We start from the raw sequence: 16,724 nt of genomic DNA, 5'->3' as shown, positions 1-16,724 counted from the left end.
TATTCACCGCGAAAGTGGGTTCCTAGTGCCGGCTCCGGCGCCGGCCACTTTACCCTGGACGACAAACGCACACCTCCACCCCCCACTCTTTCCATCCTTTTTTTTTCTTCTTCCGCCCTCCATCCCGCCTGCTTCTGTCGGGGAAAGGAAGTGCTTCACTGACACTCGGCGCCACCGACGCCATCATCAACCCTTGACCCAACCCACACAAGCCCATCACCAGCTCGCAATATCCAATCCTCTTTGTCATCGCCACGACGATACGATATCGTACCGGGTATTTCTCATGCATGAATCCATCCCGCATTTCTGAACAACCCCCCGGACCACCCACATCTGCCCCCCAACACACGTGCAGGTTGAGCACTTACACCCCCTCCCGCCACGACAAAGCACACCATCCTGCAAGCAGGAAACCGTCCACAGTGTTCCTGGATAGTCAGTTCGACTGTGCCTTGAGCCTTGTCTAGATCTTGAGTCCGAGACGGAGCTAGTGCCGATAATTCTTCTTTATCCTTTTCCCGTTTGGGACAGCCCATCTTCCAACTATCTGAGATTTCTTGGCCTTCCAACCACCTCGAGGCTCAACTTCTCATCTGTTGGACCCCCAACCCAGGGCTTTCACCATCGCCTCGGAGCCGAGACCGTGTAGCCATCGCGGCGGACCGAACCCCGGGCAGGAACCATCATGGCACCTCAGCCGCGGATGCAAATCCCCGGGTATTACTATGGTACTACTCACACGCCCCCCAAAGTCTTACACCACTCTGTCTTAGTCTTTTCAACCTCCTTTGACAACTCAGTCTGTTGTTCACTTGACCGTACCCTTCCACGGACCAGCCGGCTAACTCGGAAGAAACCACATTCTAGATGAGGAAAAGGGCAAATATTTCAAAATCGAAAAAGGCGGCTCAGCACCACAGACCGCCGCCTGGTCCGCCGACAATGTCAAGCGCCGGAAGCTCCAGCACCGCGAGGCCGAGGCCGTCGCCGCCCGCCGGGAGCGGCTGAAGCGACATATTATCCGCTCCGCCGCGCTGCGGGCCCCGCTCATCGGCGGTATCTTGGACGTCGAGCTCGGCGTGCGTCGTGAGGAGAGGGCGAGGCTGCGTGTCGACGGCGCGTTTGGCGTCGAGGACGTCCCTACTGCGGCGTGGGCCCGGGGGCTGGTCGATAAGGGCGAGGTGCCATTCGTGCCTAGCTTTGCGAGGCAGAGTTTTCCGAATATCCCGTGTTTCTACGTTGGCGGCGATGATGAGAAGACGGGGCTCGGGGTTGCATATGCGAGTGAGTTTGGGATTCTCTGACCTAGATCGTGACTGGGAGGTTGTGTTCTGACTGTGATAGCCTTGGACGAAGAGACTTTGATAGGGTCGTATATCCCCACGGACGAAAATGACAGGTGAGCAGGGAACAAAATGCCACGGCCCGGAGCAAAGACTGACGACAGTAGGATATCCTTCAGCACTGATGCCTCGAGCCGTCCTGAACGCCGCCTGTCACACCGTCACGAGATGATAGGCTGTCCCCAGATCTCATCGATCAACTATCACCCACACTCGCATCGCATAATTGTCACATCCCGCGAGCCAAGTAACACATGCGACATCTACCTCTTTTCCCCTCCCAAATCCGCTCCCAACGATGACCGACCTCTGTGGTTACTTGACAGAGGTAACCCCCCCCCCCTGTGCCCCTGAGTCCATTGACCCCCTTTCTTGCTAACGCAGACCACGTGTAGCAAACAACCTCCGCCACATCTCCTTCAACACAGGCCGCCGCGAAGGCGTCGTAAACCAAACAACACCCGCGCCGCCCTCCTCCTCCTCCCTAACCTGCATCATCGGCACCTCCTACGGCCTCTTAAAACTCACCTCGGACGAACGCATCCACTGGCTCGGCCCGCCGCGCCCCCGACCCGGCCCGGCAGAGGGCGACTTCTTCGACCAGACGTTCCTCCCCTCCAACCCAAACGTCCTCCTCGCCGGCGGCCGCAACCGCGACGTCAGGCTGATTGACATGCGCGTAAAGTGGTCCGAGTGGGATAACATCCCCGTCGGGCCCTCGGCGCACCTGCGGGCCGTGAACCCGCACCAGTTCCTCGCCGCGGGGCCGAGATCCAAGATGGCGCTGTTTGACCTTCGGTACCGCAAAAGAGCCCCCAATGGGACGAAGCCGGTTGTGGAGTTTCCCGGGTTCCGGAACGAGGCGCATATGCATTTCGGGTGGGACGTTGATGTCGACTCGGGTGTCGTTGCCGCGGCGCATGATGATGGGCGGTTGGGGCTGTATTCGATGCTGTCTGGGCGGAGGTTGCGGTGTCCTGCTATGGATGCCGTCAAGGCGAGGACGCCTGTCAAGAGTTGCCAGTTTCAGAGGATGCCTGGGCGAAGGCACGCGAGTTTATTTGCGGGCGTGGGGCCGAATTTGAAGATGTTTTCGGTTGGGGCTTTGGGGGTTGATGATGAGTGTTGAGACGAATGGGGGCAGAGTTGGATATTAAAACGAGCTCCAAGGTCACCGTCTCACATGGATACGGTGATCACTTTGGTTCACTAGAGTAGCCTTCGGTACAGCTGTTAAACTCATCATGTTAATGGCCTCTTGAGACGTTGTTACCGATGATGCAGGTGAAGTCAGGGGCCACAACCTGGCGACAGAGCAAAACTTTTTAGTTTTGGTTCTCGTCATGAGGCTCAATTCCTTGACATGTAACATACGATGTACTTGGGTTGGGAAGCTTGCTCACCGGCTCTAAAGCCACTCTTTCTGCGTCACGATCCAATGGTCAGGCGATGTCAATACTAGCTGAGGACCGCTGCTGGATACTTTTCTTAAACCTCTATATACACTCACCCCCTTTGACCTACGGTTTGTATTGGCCAATTTCTGGCCCATTTGGTTATATCTTTTCCTTTGGAGGCTTACGGAGTTTTGCCACTTGAGGTACAAAATTTCCTTGACAGCATTGATGGCCGGACTCGTGATCCAGACATGCTGCTTTCAAGACGTTATAAGATTCTAGTTGAGCTTTTCATACAGAATCCCATCTATATCTCCAAACTTGGCTAGAGTAAGTATGTCTCCTTCCTGGACGGGGTCCCAGCCTTTGTCGTTGACGCAAAGGCCTGTAGCAGTAGCCATGAAAAGCTTGCTAGAAATGCTGCCCGTCTTCCTCCAAGTCCATACAACGAGGCACTGGGTGTCATGTTCCACGAAGAATATGCCTGGAAAGAAAGTGCAAGTTGCCTTCAGTATATGGGCTTACGATATCAGGCTCCAATTTCTTTATGGGTTTCGCATTGTGGGTGTAAACACGTTCGTTCCCGAGGCTTTCTGGGCGTGGCTCCTGTCATGCGTGGCTGCGGTTCATGATCGGCCAGAAGGCTTCTGATGTGAATCCGAGTTGACTTCAGGGGGTGGTGTTTAGTTTGTGGCTGTTGCTTGATAACGATCTCATTTCTTCTCTTCATTTGCTACAACAGATGTCGTAATCCATCGTCCAGTCTTGCTGAAGGGCACAGGGGGGTTCTTTTTCGCTCATGACTACCACCTTTTCCCCAGATATCTTGATTTGTGATGTTTCCCTGTACCGCTGCATCGTTGGGCCTCTGTCTTGTTGTTTCACCCAGAGGCAGAAATACTGATACCATTTACGAAACAACTTGTGGCACAACACTCAAAGTAAGTGCATGGATTCAGGGGTAGCTACTGAATCTTGCACATTAGTAGGTTGAAGGCAGAAGTTTTATCCGACCTGTAAAAACAGCATGAGATTCAGTAAATGCAACAAAACACCTCCAGCTAACACCCCGTACCGTCAACAAGCAACACATGTTCAGCAAATCTCCCAATAATAACACACATCTTCACACCCAGTAAAGCTTATTTCCTTCCTCAGATATCTACGACTTGGCACATGTTTAGTGAATCATACGAGTTCGCCTTGAGAAGCGGATCCTGACGCTCTCAAAGTCCAGTTTTGGTGCTGAATCACTTACATCCATACCAAAGAATCCCTCTTTATTCACGATCCGTGTAGAAGACGTGGACCCTATAGGGCAAGCCTTTTCTTCCCCCTTCCCCAAAGGAATTACCTTCTTGATTCTTTCCCTGGCTAAGTTTAGGATTGTCAAGGCTTTTTCTGGGCCAAAATCCTCCTTTCGAATCTCTTGGCTCTACACACAACAAGAAAACAAGAAAAGTCCTAACAAAGAGCAGACGTCACTTGCTTCTAGGTAAGTCTCCCAATATCTCGAATCCCCCTGTCTTCTTCTCCCTTCTGGAAAACAAGAGGAGAAGAAGAAAAAGAAGAGCAGAAGACTCTGACCATCCTGTGGAAACTACAGAGAAGCAAAAGCAACAATGGCAGAAGAAGCCACTATCGTCCTAGAGACGCACATCTACTCGATCCCAACCGCCGTCCACTCGCCCCCCTGGACCCGCAGCTTCCACCTCCGTCTGGCCCCTTCAACCGCCACGAAGGCTCAGATCCTCTCCCTCGTCCGCGACTCCATGACGCGCCTCGGCCGCGCCGACCCCGTTGTCGAGGGCCAGATCACGCTGTACTGGACCTCTCGGAACGGCCACGTCGTGTCCATCCCCGGCGGCGGCGGTATGAACGGAGCCTCCACGGCCATGGCCACAGTCACGATGCCCGTGTGGCAGCAGCAGCCTCCCCAGCTCATGACCTTCAACGTCGGATACCCCGCGCTCGTCCAGCCGCAGCCGCAGCCTCAGATGACGATGGACCCGCCCATGCCCCTGGCCATGACATACTCTGGCGGCGTCAACTACCTCCACTCGTACGGCAACCCCGCTGCGCAGCAGCAGCAGCAGCAGCAGCAGCCCATGATGTTTCCGCCTCCGTACGCGGCCATCGTCCCCGTTGGACAGCAGACTTGGATCATGGGAAGTCCTCCCCAGCTCGGCTTCGTCAACGTCAACGTGCCCACCTTCGACACCGGAGGTGGAGGAGGAGGAATTGGTGCCGGTAGACCCGTGGTTTCGGACGTCGTGAGAGAGGCGCGGTTGGATGGAATCGCTGAGGCGGCGCTGGGTGGAATGCTGGAGTGGGTTTGTGGATCTACGGGCCTCAAGTTGATTGTTGTGGTTGATGCTGATGGAAGGGATGTTGTGCCTGTTGTTGTTGCTGCTCCTGCTGCTGTTGTCGCTGATCAGCCTCTCGTGGCAGCTCCTTCTACTCCTTCGTCTCCTGCGGCTGCTACTCCTGCTACTCCGGCGACTTCTTGAAGATGGAATATGGAAGATAAGAGTCTTTCACGCAATGAGATGTGGTGAGGGGAAACGGGAATAATTGGCATGGAATAAAAGAGACATGTTTCTCAGTATGAAGCAGAAGCTCACGTACACCGACCCGCGAGGGATGTGTGATATCCTGGGAGACTGCGTGCCTTCTTCGATCTAGATTCTGGGGTGAATTGGCTGTTGATTTTTCTCGATGCTAAGGAGAGTATAACATGGTCAATCTTGCTGATACACTTGTACCGCTCGCAAGTGTTACAGGAACTCTGAGTCCACAGTGCAGTCTTGATGGAAACAAGCAAAATGGTTCGTCGCGTCAGCGCATACTCGGCACCAACATGCAATTGTTTCAACCCTATGGGTAAAGATGTAGCCTGAAAGAGCGACTGAAGAACGAATAGCCATAGTGATCATGGCGATGGACGTCCATTAGACATATTCCCCTCCCATCCACGGCTGTGCCATCAGGACCAACTTGTGTGACGAGGAACGAAAGAAAAGACCACATTTCGGAGGAGAAGAACAGCAGAAGAGATACAAGTACAATGTGATGCCATGGGGAAATGCATGTAGATATCATGGATGGCGGAGATGGGGTGAGAGACGAGGCTGAGCCAGCAAATCACCTTAGTCATCAGCCTTCTTTTCTGTGAGGAGATTGTTGACATAGCAACGCGCTGAATAAACACCCAAAGATTACGATCACAACCACTTTATCCCACCTCCGCCCGCTTCGTAGCCCATCCTGCCGAACGTCACATGCAATTGCGATACACAGTACTCGATCAATCATAGCTGCAACTTTCCAACAACCGACCATCGCGATCGCGATCGCAACTCCGAAAAAAACATCACCCATCATGTCGTCCGCATTTCGAGAATCGTCGCTGTCCGCCAGCATCAACCGCCAGTCGCTAATGGCGACCCCGTCCGTCGCCGAGACGCTGCCAAACGCCAACTTTGGCTTTGAAGAGCTTCGCGATCGCATGACCAAGTTCACGTCAAAGTTTGATGCCTTTATCGAACAGGGTCGCAAGCGCGTTTTGGAGGAGCGAAACGAATTCCGCATGAATGTGGCAGAACTACAAGGTACGTCGGGGAAATCGGGCTCGAAGACATGACAGGACGAATCAAGAGATGCTAACGTATGCCCAAACAAAGAGGACCAGCGCATGAAGAAGAAGGACATTGAGATCCTCCAACTCAAGACGAGCACCCACCAACAAACCGTGGCCAAAGAAAAGGCCGAGACGCGCGAGATGCAAGCCTCGATCGCGCAGCTGTCGGAAGAGCGCGACAAGCACCTGGCGACGCGGGACGCGCTCAAGAAGCAAATCGAAGAGACGCAAAAGGAGATTGACGCCCGGCTGGCGGCGCAGCGGGCGCACGCGAAGCAGCTCGAGGCGCAGTCGCGCTTCAACGTTCCCGAGCTCGAGTTTTGGCAGCAGAATCTGGGCCTGCGGATCGAGGGCGCGGGCAAAGACGACCGGCTCAAGTTTATCTACACGTACGTCGACGACCAGGACTGGGAGAGGGAGGCGTGGTTCGAGCTTAACACGGCGAGCCGGGACTACGATGTACGGCACTGCCGGCCCAAGTTGGAGCGGGAGCGGGTGGAGAGGGTGCTGGATCAGCTTAATGAGACGAGGGAGCTGGCGGTGTTGCTGAAGGGGATGAGGGAGTTGTTCGTGGAGGCGATGAAGGCTTGAAAAATAGGAGGGAGGCTCTTTCGGGTTCTGTTTACTGACGAGGTCTATGATCACGATGACAGTTTCTTTCGTTTTTTCTTTCTTTCAATGGATACCCACTTTGGCGCATTTACCTTAATTATCACACCTGTCTACACGCACGCTATTACATACAGTATGAGCCGTCTCGAAGCAGCAGTACATGTGATTTGTGTTGCGAGTCTAGAATGCACCCGTCGTTCTCGGTCTTGAGGGGTCCCTTTTGTCGGTGACCATCCAACATGCGAAATCAGGAGAAGGCGCTCGAAGATAGCCAGTCTGGTGGTGGCGCATGCATGGCAGAAGAGCTTCAGCCTCTGGGAGTCCGGAGTCCAGACCGTCGAAGCAGTGCAAACTTGAGGGCCGTCACAAGTTGCATATATCGGACGGGTCTATGCATAAGAGTCCCTCATGTGCTGGACTTTGATGCACAATTTGGCGGGTATATCTCCCAGTTCTAGCTTCTACGGATACTATGGTAGGTATGCAGGCCGGACAACTTGAGCATCAGTATGCATAGATGACTTGTGCAATTCTGACCAAAGTTAAGTTTGTGCACTACGAAATACAGAGCACGGCAACGGGGAATTTCACCGCTTCAAGACAATAGTCGCAAGAGGTCAGCCTCTCCGCCAGCGGCTACGAACTCTATTCCAACTAAACCATCATTTTGACTTTCTTCTCCTCCTTCACTTGGTCTCATGTTTCCCTCAGCTACCCGTGTACGGAGCACGGTATCGCAAGCACAACTGCTGCAACTTGTATTGTAGTCCCTCGCTGTTCGGGTTTCCAGACAAACAAAATCAAAACTCTAGGAATCCTTCAACAAAGCTGCATATAATACCGCCGGAAACTGTGAACACACGAATCCACACCCTTGTCTGCAGCAGAAATGCCCGAGGCTTAGCTCCATTCTTCACAGTCTACCGAGCCACTCATGACTCGGGATCTTGGCCCTCCGAAGCCGTTCAGCGAGATCTGAATGATTCATTATCTCCCTCCCATTCGCCTGTTCCCGTCCCCTTTCCAAGGCACAACCTATCCGTACGGTTACCCGATCCCCGACCGAAAAAAGAATCATACCACCCCCCCCCCCCCCCCCCCCCCCTCTAGTACCACCAAAAAATTCTCCTGCTGCCCAGAGCTCCGCTGTCGTTGCATTGCTGGTCCCCCAGGAAGCCTGTCACCTGTCATTCTGCCGTTCACCCCTTATACTAACAACCCAAGGACGAGACTGGACTGGACCGGCAATCGGCAAATGCTCCAAGAGTCCAACGGGCTTTCCAAAGGAGAAAAAAAAGGGGCCCGGCCGCAGAGGAAACCAGCGAGGGGCCCGACCATCACCTTCCCAATCCCGTACTCCGTCCGTATCCCGCTCCTCTGTGCTGATCCACACACTTGGCCGGCACGGATAGGCCTATGCCTCTCGGCCGCTGCTGCCGCTCAATCACGGGCAGCACCGGCTCTCTGACCGAGCCGAGTCTGACCTGAGTTGGGAATACCGGTGTTACCGGAGGTGACGCGGCACCGATACCAACTTCCCCCTCCACTCTCCTCCGCTCCCCTCCTGGCCGGACCGTACCGCCTCCGCTTCCACCTCCGCCCCCCACGCCGGCCTTCCGACTTCCCATGGCCTCCGATGCCGTCAACCACCCAAGTCCCGCCGGCTCCGTGGCTTCATCGGTGACCCCCGGCATGAATTACAACAGTAATAAGCGTAGTGCTCCGGACCACCCAAGCCCGGCTGGCCCCGGGAATGCCGAAGCTCTTACTCCGGCCGGCACCGGCACGTCACCCGCTTCTCAACCACCCGGTGATTCCAATAAGAAACGCCGCGTCGGTCCTGGCTCTAGGGGTGTCGCCAACCTTACGCCGGAGCAACTGGCCAAGAAGCGCGCCAACGGTGAGCACAACTGCCCTTGCTCACTCACCTCATTATGTCTCACTGCACCATGACTTCCTTAACCCGTGATTTTCACCTTACATCCCATTTGAGCATCCTTTCAAATCAAGAACTCGCTGCCGTTGTCCACCCCTGTTCACTCACTGCATACCATCCTCGTACACATCCATCTTTCTCCACAACTACCTCGATGACGACACACCCGCTAACCGAAGTTCCCATCGCCCCCGATCAGACAGGGAAGCGCAGCGAGCCATCCGTGAGCGCACAAAGAACCAGATCGAGACCCTGGAGCGCCGTATCCAGGAGCTGACCTCCCAGCAGCCCTACCAGGAGCTGCAGGCTGTCCAGAGGGCCAAGGAAGCCGTCGAGGCCGAGAACGCGGACCTGAAACGCCGTCTGGCCGCCTTCATCGCCTCCATCCAGCCTCTCATCTCTGCTTCTGCACCGAGCCAGCGTAAGTCCTCCTCGTATTCACATCTCTTGAACCCGTTATGCTCGGGGACGTATCTTGAGTAACACCAAAACAGCACCGCCGCCGCCGGCAGACCCGCACCCTGCCGTCTTCCCATCCCCCAGCGGCAGCTACTCTCACGTCCACCAGCACAACGGACCCATCTCGGCGCACATTGCCTCAACGCCCAACAGCGCGGCATCACCCGCCTCCATCGACCCGACCGCCGGCTGGCAGACGACGCCGAACGGTGGTGGTGCAGGTGGCGTCTCGGACCTGTCTCCCCCGAACCACATGTATGCCGCGAGCAAGATGCTCGACCAGCAGCGGCAAGGACTCCGCCACGGCCTCGATCTCGGCCCGGAGAGGCTGGGCCTGGACTTCCTCCTCGACCAGAACGCCCGCGTCGGCAAGATCCAGAGCGGCGTCAACGGCGCCCAGGACACGCCGCACTATAACCACGTCCCCATGAAGCACGACTGGACCGGCGTCGGTCCCGTCACCCACAGTCGGAGCCCCTCGCTCAGCGGACCGACCGTCCATACGCCACGGTCACAAGTAGACTACCCTCAACAGCAGCAAGGACAACAACAACAACAACAACAGCAGCAGCAGCAACCGTCATCCGCTCCCCCGGAACCACGAGCCCTGGGCCACCACGCAGCCGAAGTGAAAAACTGCGGCCCAACCTGCCCCCTCGACAGCCTCCTCCTCGACTTCCTCCACGAGCGCCGCCAACGCGCAGTCGACGGCCTCTCGACCCACGAAATCATCGGCCCGCGCTACCCCTCCGTCCTCTCCCTCCTCAACCCAGCCAACAGCAAATACTCCCACCCGCTCTCCAAAGTCTTCACCGACATCCTCGCCACCTTCCCCGACCTCTCGGCCCTCCCGCAGCGCGTCGCCGTCCTCTACATCATGTTCCTCATCATGCGCTGGCAAATCTCCCCCACCCAGGAGAACTACGACCGCCTGCCGGACTGGGCGCGCCCGCGACCCTCGCAGCTGTTTACGGAGCACCCGGCGTGGATCGACCACGTGCCCTTCCCTGCCATGCGCGATAAGCTGTGCCGCGACTATAACCCGCGCGAGTACCTCTTTGATAACTTTTTTGTGCCGTTTACGACGACGTTGAGTCTGAATTGGCCGTACGAGGAGACGGATACGCTGTTGCAGGTGCCGGATTCGGATGAGGTGCTGATTAACCCCGTCTTTGAGCGGCATCTGCGGAGGCTGGAGAATTGGACGCTCGGGCAGGCGTTTAACCAGACGTTTCCTAAGCTTAGGGAGACGTATAATTTGAAGGAGTGAGCGGGAGGTCTCAACGCTTTGTGGCGACTATGATCGCGTTTGTTGTCTTGTTGCAAGATTTACGAGATGATGGGAGACTACTCCTCGCTCTAGGATCATCTTCTCGTTCGCTTCTGGCGATTCGTTCCGTATATAGGGCCTTTCAAGGCTTTCAAGGGAAAAGGGGGGTTAGGGGTGGTTTCTGTTCCATGGCGTTCAGTGAGTAAATATCACTAATATGGCTTACTTTTTTTTTTTTTTTTTGACGCCAAGGGTGTCATTATGAGTAAAGCCGTATTGCTTGGCGTATTGTATCTCACCAAGAATTAGGGTTAGGGAGGGGGCTTTGCGAGGTCCAGACGGCGGCGCATTGGATCGGAAAATCTACACGGCATTTTGTCTTCTACATGTATACGATTGCCGAATCCAGGGGAATATGGACATCAATCATAGTAGTCTTGTTTCTTTCTTCGTATTTATGCTACTTGTGCAATATTTATATCCTGACTCTCTCACCGTCGCTGGTCAACGCAGTAGTAGTAAGGGGGTTGCTTTACTACGAGGAGGATTCCCATTCTACCTCCTACAGATATCACATTTCGAGTGCCCCTGAGCAGGTACTTTTTGAGGCTTCAAGCAAGAATTTGAAGTACTTCTGCTTAATGCAGATCACTGAAGCACATTCCAAATATGTACACGAAGTATCAAGTATCTATGCCAGAAAAGCCAGTGTCTTGCTCCCCTCCTCTGCCCAGTCGTATCGAGGACGTGTATTCACTGCGTCATCTGAGCACACAGTCTTCTCACTTTCTTCCCCTTGAAGAACAGTATGACTCCCAGCCGCATATATACCAAACGTTTTGACAGGCCCAATGTTGGCAATATACGTCGTCGTATGCTTGCTAAGCCCAAAGCCTACTAACCCACGCGTCACCGGCAGCGCAACGAGAATCGCGCCCGCGAAGCTCGGGTGGCTGTCGATGAGATACGCCGTCCCGACCGTGCTGACGCCCATCACCATCAACACGATGAGGTATCCGTCGACGACGGAAACGATGGCCATCCAGTGAAGTGATACCGCTCCGGGTTCTTCAGCACGTACCCGTACAGGACCGTCAGGATCAAAGCCGTCACCATGGGGAGGATCCACGCGATGAGTCGCTTCTCCGGCTCGTGGACGCCGTGGTTGCGACGCGCGGAGGAGCGGATGACGTAGTCGCTCAGCCAGCCGATGAGCGGCACGCAGAGCAGCGCGATGAAGACTTGGCCCAGCTGGATCAGGGATACCGACGTGTTGGCCTAGTTGTAGGGGGGTTTCACGAGGACTTCTGCGTACGTCATTTGGATCGAGACGTCGATGCCTTGGAAGAGGCCGTTGTTCACGGCGACCCAGAGGACGTGCGGGAAGAGAAAGACTTGGCCGATTTGTTTTAGGCAGAGCCAGCAGCGGGACCAGGTGGGTTTGTATACGAAGATTTGCAGGTTTGAAGTAAAAGTGCGGTCTTTGTAGTGGTCTAGGTCGGCGGCGGGCCTCTCATCTACTGTTGCGTACTTTGGTCCGGGAGAGCGGCTTCTGGTGATGGTGTCGGGGCCGGTGGTCTGTACTGCTGCTGGTAAGAGGTTGCTCCTGTCGGTAGGGTGGCTTCCCATGAATGCCTCGATGAGGCGGTCGTAGGCGGTTTCGGGGACGAAGAAGAAGGTGAGGATCATGGCTAGGCCCGAGAGGCCTGCGAAGAGCCAGTACCACGATCTCCAGCCTAGCATCGGCCATGTATGAGGATGCGATTACAAGACTGGAGTTGAAAAGGACTTCGGCGGAGGCGTATATCTGGAAGACGCGTGCCCGCTGATGAAGGAAGTATATATATATCCTGAAGTTTTCCCGGAGTCAGAAAATATCACACGAGACTCAATATCCAAAGAGGTCGTACCTGCATGATAAGCAGAGCCAAAGCCTGACACTGAGCTGCAGCAAACGCTGCGACCATGCGCCCACCTAGATGCCAGTAGTAATTGCGGTTCGTTGCGCAGAGGACAGCGGCTAGGAAGAGCAGCACGTTGGATGCCAGGATGATGGGGTGGCGGCCAACAGCTACGGCGATTGGCATGGACACGAGGTTTCCGAGACCATGGAAGGAAGAGATTTGGAAACGTGAAGAGATTTGAGATCTGATCCGGCGTGATTCCATCACGTTGGTAGTCGGGCATGATGAATACGATGAGTGCAGATAATGCGGAGATGAGGCATAGACCGGATATTGCGTCTGCGCGTTTCTCATGTAAGCCAAGTGATTTCGCTCACATTCACGATACGTGGTGGAAATTCATGATGACTTACACAGGACAATGATGCCTACGACGAGTTGTTTGTGCCATTTTGGTAGGTTTAGAGGATCTACATTTTTGTGTAAGTCTACTAGTAATGAAGCAAGATGAGAAACAGATCATCGCCATACCTCTGGGGGTCCGCGCTCGGCGTGGGAATGAGAATCACTTGGCCTCCTACAGTGAGAGTTGCTGTCCCGTCAAAGAATCTAGGCCGCATCTCGTCCAACTTTGGCGTACTCGTGACGTTGTGCCCCTCGTTGCTCTTTTCACAATTCTTTTCCACGTCCACATCTCCAACAGGCGGGTCAGCCGAGTCTGACATCTTCTCTAGGTCGTCCATCTTTGGCAAGAGTCCGAGAGAAGAGCCCGGGCCAGCACTATAATTGAAGTGGATCACTTGATTTCCGCTTTAGGAAGGAGGCCGAGATCCACCCGGAAACTATTCTGAGGTTGTCGCAACGTCGTTCTAAGAGAGTGTCGAGCTGTTTTGGTGGTGAGTACGCATGAGCCATTCTGTTTCTCCATGTGGTGGAAGATCGTGTCATCTTTATTGTCTCATTCTGTGAACCTCAAGTACAACTGCCGCCGCACCTTTCCTATCCCCCGCATCAGCGTAAGCTCTCGTCGTCTGATGGAAACCCGCCGTTTCTGAGGGGTTCAGTTTGACGTTCCGTTCATGAGTGAGAGATCCAAGTCTAGTGAAAGTCTGTACGGCGTAGTCAGCCAAAGAATGAATGCGTGCTATACAACCTTTACGGCTGAGGCAGCGGAACATCGCTTACTTCTGCGGTGACACGATGGCCAGGACATGGTCTCCAGGTTTGTATTACTATCCGACACGTGAAGTGCAAAACGCAATGTTGGCTGGCTTATGCAATATAACACTGCTAGAATGAGACCACTTTACAAGCTAGTATTTAAAGTTCGTACGCAACACTGAAGGGGCCAATCTGATACGCCTCTCAACGCCAGGGTCCTTCCTCCATGAAGCCGAGCAGTCCGGACTTCTTTCAGACTCTCGGCGAGATGGGATTTTCCTTACTTGCCATCCCCCTTTCCGATGTTCTGACATCCGGCATAGACAAGACAAAGGAAGAGAAACACGATACGTCGTTGCCGCTGAGTCCTGCAGCATACAAGATTTGGCAGAACCCAGTTTGCATACTTTCCAGACCAAACCATCGCCGATTGTCAAAAGGGAAAGATCAGCAAGCTCTCGCGACATTGACGGTGCAGTCCTACGTCACGTCCGAACGCCCTCCGCCCCAAAGAAAGATGCCGTCAAACCAGCTCGGCGCCGGACAAGGCCCGCAACCTGCCGAAAAACAAACCGTCGAGAGTTCAGAATGGCGGTCTTTGGACGACAAAACCGTAGAGGAAGTTACCTGCTTCTTGACGGGAGAAGAGGGCGACGAGGATGAGGATGCCGACGCTGAAGCAACTGCTGATCAACGCCTCGCGCCAGAAACGTCCCAACTGGAGAAGCGTGAACCCTTCGACCCGGTCTTGTGGTCGTCCAGGAAGAAGTGGACGCACGTCTTGGTGGTAGCGTTCATCACCTGCGTCACGTAAGTGGCTAACCTACCTACCTCCCACATGGTTGACATGCAGCGGCGCAATTCTGGGAAGAAAGCTTCTGCGCCGCTACCGCGAGAAAAGTAAGACCAAAAAACGCTAACGACTACGGCCGCTTTTTTTCCCCTGGCAATAGACCCCTAGCTTCTGCAGTCTATACCCCCGCGTTGGACCAGGTGATTGGCGACTTCAAGATCGAAGACAACCCCACGCTAGCGGACCTGACAGTCTCGGCCTACGTTCTCGGCTTCTCCGCCGGACAGCTGCTTCTCGCGCCGCTGAGCGAGACGTTTGGCAAGAACCCCGTCTATCAGGTCTGCAATGTGGTCCTGGTCGTGTGTAATTTGGCCTGCATGGTCGCGCCGTCGGCCGAGTGGCTCATTATCTTCCGGTTTTTGGCTGGGTGCGCCGGCGCGAGCCCGATTACGCAGGGTACCGGGACGGCGACGGATGTCATGACCAAGGAGAAGCGTGCGCGCGCCATGTCGGTTATGGCGTTTGGGAGTGTTTGTAGTCCTGCGGTTGGGTCGGCCCTTGGGGGCGCGATTGCTCAGGCTTGGGGATGGAGAGGTTGCTTTGGCTTCCTTGCTGTGATGGTAAGCTATCTTTTTCCTTTGCTTTTGCCGTCTTTGTGAACATCATTTCATGAAGCAAGATGATGGCCTGAAGAGACCTTGACAAGAACTGAGGGTTGGGGTTTTCAACCGTGAAGACCTGTTGAACTCCCGAGTGGCATGCTGACAAGTGAGACAGGGCTTGATCAGCACTCTTCTGACCTATCAGTTCATGTGCGAGACATATCTCCCGGCCCTTCGAAGAAAGCACGCTGTGTTAGTTGGTATTGATGACCTCGACATGGAACTGAGCGATGAGAAACCCGTTGCCCCAAAGCAATCTCTCAGAAGGCTGCTCAGCAAGGCCGCGATCCGTCCATTCTCTCTCATCTTTCAGCCGAGTATCCTGCCGGCCATCTTGGTAACATCGTTCTTCTACGGCCTCCAAGTGTGGCTGTACATCGATGTTCCGATGACATACAAGGCAGTGTACTACTTCAATACCGCAGAAGCAGGCCTAGCATTCGCGGGCATGGGCGTTGGCATGTTCACCGGCCTTCTCATCTTTGGGTTCCTCACCGACATTGTCGTGAAGAGGCTGGCGCGTAACGGAGAAAGGCTGCCCGAGCACCGGCTCCCACTTCTCAACCTAGCAGCCATCCTTGTTGTGGTCGGTCTGATCATCTACAACGTGGCTGCGAGGCCCGGGGTATCCTAGCTGGTGCCCCTGCTTGGAAACTACCTTATTGGCAGTGGATTGTTTGCCATCACTGTGAGTTCCCATCTTTCAGTCCCAGTACTCTCTGTAAGTAGTCAGATATTGGACCGGAGACCGAGCATCGGGGGCACGGAAACCGAGGCCACATGCGAGGAGATCCAAACGACGACTGACTTGAGACTCGTTGTAGATGACTTCGGCTGTGTACATCATCGACCTATCACCGCAGCACGCTGTTGCGTCGAGCGCGTCGCTTGCACTTTTACGATACCCCTCTGGAACGTTGTTTCCCCTTTTAGAGCATGCTTTTGAATCTCTCACCAGCAACAGTAGCGCCAAGTGGCTCATCACGGCGGCATCTGTCTCCACCATCCCACTTGTGGTTTGGCTCCAGTACAACTGCGAGCGGTTCCGTGCGAGACTCCGGGACTCGTTGTGAGAATCGGTGTATCATTGATCTACTAGTTGAGTCTGTGCCATTTAACAAATGATACCCTAGCACGAGTTCTTTGTGTTTGAAAGTCTGGATAGACAGATGCTTTGATTGATAGAAGATTCTTGTAAAAGATAGATGTGTGTTTAGACTTGGTTAGACTTCGAGATTCGAAACGTAGTTTATGGACATTGGAAATACAGGAAGGTAGATAAGAAGGCATATGGCTAGAACTAAACAAATCGCATTCCACTTTCACGGATCAAAGATCAACGATGGAGGGATGTTGAGAGTCAGGTAAGGTAGTTGGAAGGTTACTTGGTAAGTTGGTAGAGGTTGCATAGGAGCATGGTTATGGCCCTATCTCCATCATGTGCATAGAAGCATATGCGAGTCACGTCACTGTCTTACCTAAGCCATGGCGCAAACCTGGAGCCATCTGTCTGCTCCATCCGAGCGGCGAGGAACCAATGGCAT

General features: G+C 54.3%; 6 protein-coding genes across 6 annotated transcripts; 5 read left to right on the top strand and 1 right to left on the bottom strand.

Annotated features, from left to right (window-relative positions):
* The first annotated feature begins 633 nt into the window (after positions 1–633).
* BDP81DRAFT_512356 (uncharacterized protein) lies at positions 634–2,496 on the top strand. The gene is made up of 5 exons (XM_060595794.1): positions 634–731; positions 871–1,287; positions 1,348–1,402; positions 1,454–1,674; positions 1,742–2,496. Exons 1-5 carry the CDS (start codon positions 689–691, stop codon positions 2,473–2,475), a joined length of 1,470 nt encoding a protein of 489 aa, XP_060447983.1. The 5' UTR covers positions 634–688; the 3' UTR covers positions 2,476–2,496.
* A 1,869-nt stretch (positions 2,497–4,365) lies between these two features.
* Positions 4,366–5,253, top strand: BDP81DRAFT_447079 (uncharacterized protein; the record flags this gene model as incomplete). Its single annotated transcript, XM_060592138.1, has 1 exon — positions 4,366–5,253. One exon carries the CDS (start codon positions 4,366–4,368, stop codon positions 5,251–5,253), a length of 888 nt encoding a protein of 295 aa, XP_060447982.1.
* Positions 5,254–6,125: 872 nt separating this feature from the next.
* Positions 6,126–6,974, top strand: BDP81DRAFT_447078 (chromosome segregation protein; the record flags this gene model as incomplete). Its single annotated transcript, XM_060592137.1, has 2 exons — positions 6,126–6,354; positions 6,427–6,974. 2 exons carry the CDS (start codon positions 6,126–6,128, stop codon positions 6,972–6,974), a joined length of 777 nt encoding a protein of 258 aa, XP_060447981.1.
* Positions 6,975–8,621: 1,647 nt separating this feature from the next.
* BDP81DRAFT_313128 (BZIP transcription factor) lies at positions 8,622–10,660 on the top strand (the record flags this gene model as incomplete). Its single annotated transcript, XM_060583867.1, has 3 exons — positions 8,622–8,895; positions 9,131–9,352; positions 9,444–10,660. The coding sequence occupies 3 exons, from the start codon at positions 8,622–8,624 to the stop codon at positions 10,658–10,660; spliced, it is 1,713 nt and encodes a 570-aa protein (XP_060447980.1).
* A 753-nt stretch (positions 10,661–11,413) lies between these two features.
* Positions 11,414–13,307, bottom strand: BDP81DRAFT_458860 (uncharacterized protein; the record flags this gene model as incomplete). Its single annotated transcript, XM_060593469.1, has 9 exons — positions 11,414–11,445; positions 11,492–11,643; positions 11,718–11,911; positions 11,960–12,389; positions 12,429–12,485; positions 12,542–12,680; positions 12,754–12,903; positions 12,978–13,034; positions 13,205–13,307. 9 exons carry the CDS (start codon positions 13,305–13,307, stop codon positions 11,414–11,416), a joined length of 1,314 nt encoding a protein of 437 aa, XP_060447979.1.
* A 692-nt stretch (positions 13,308–13,999) lies between these two features.
* BDP81DRAFT_512332 (major facilitator superfamily domain-containing protein) lies at positions 14,000–16,232 on the top strand (the record flags this gene model as incomplete). Its single annotated transcript, XM_060595793.1, has 4 exons — positions 14,000–14,535; positions 14,679–15,132; positions 15,296–15,868; positions 16,005–16,232. Coding segments are annotated over 3 exons (1,509 nt in total), but the record flags the coding sequence as incomplete, so codon positions are not given.
* Between the last annotated feature and the right edge of the window lie 492 nt (positions 16,233–16,724).

This window comes from Colletotrichum phormii (assembly GCF_030913505.1).
Source record: "Colletotrichum phormii strain CBS 102054 chromosome Unknown BDP81scaffold_5, whole genome shotgun sequence".
Classification (NCBI taxonomy): domain Eukaryota; kingdom Fungi; phylum Ascomycota; class Sordariomycetes; order Glomerellales; family Glomerellaceae; genus Colletotrichum; species Colletotrichum phormii.
Note: the sequence above shows the minus strand (reverse complement) of the source record. Positions and strands in the feature narration are given on the sequence as shown.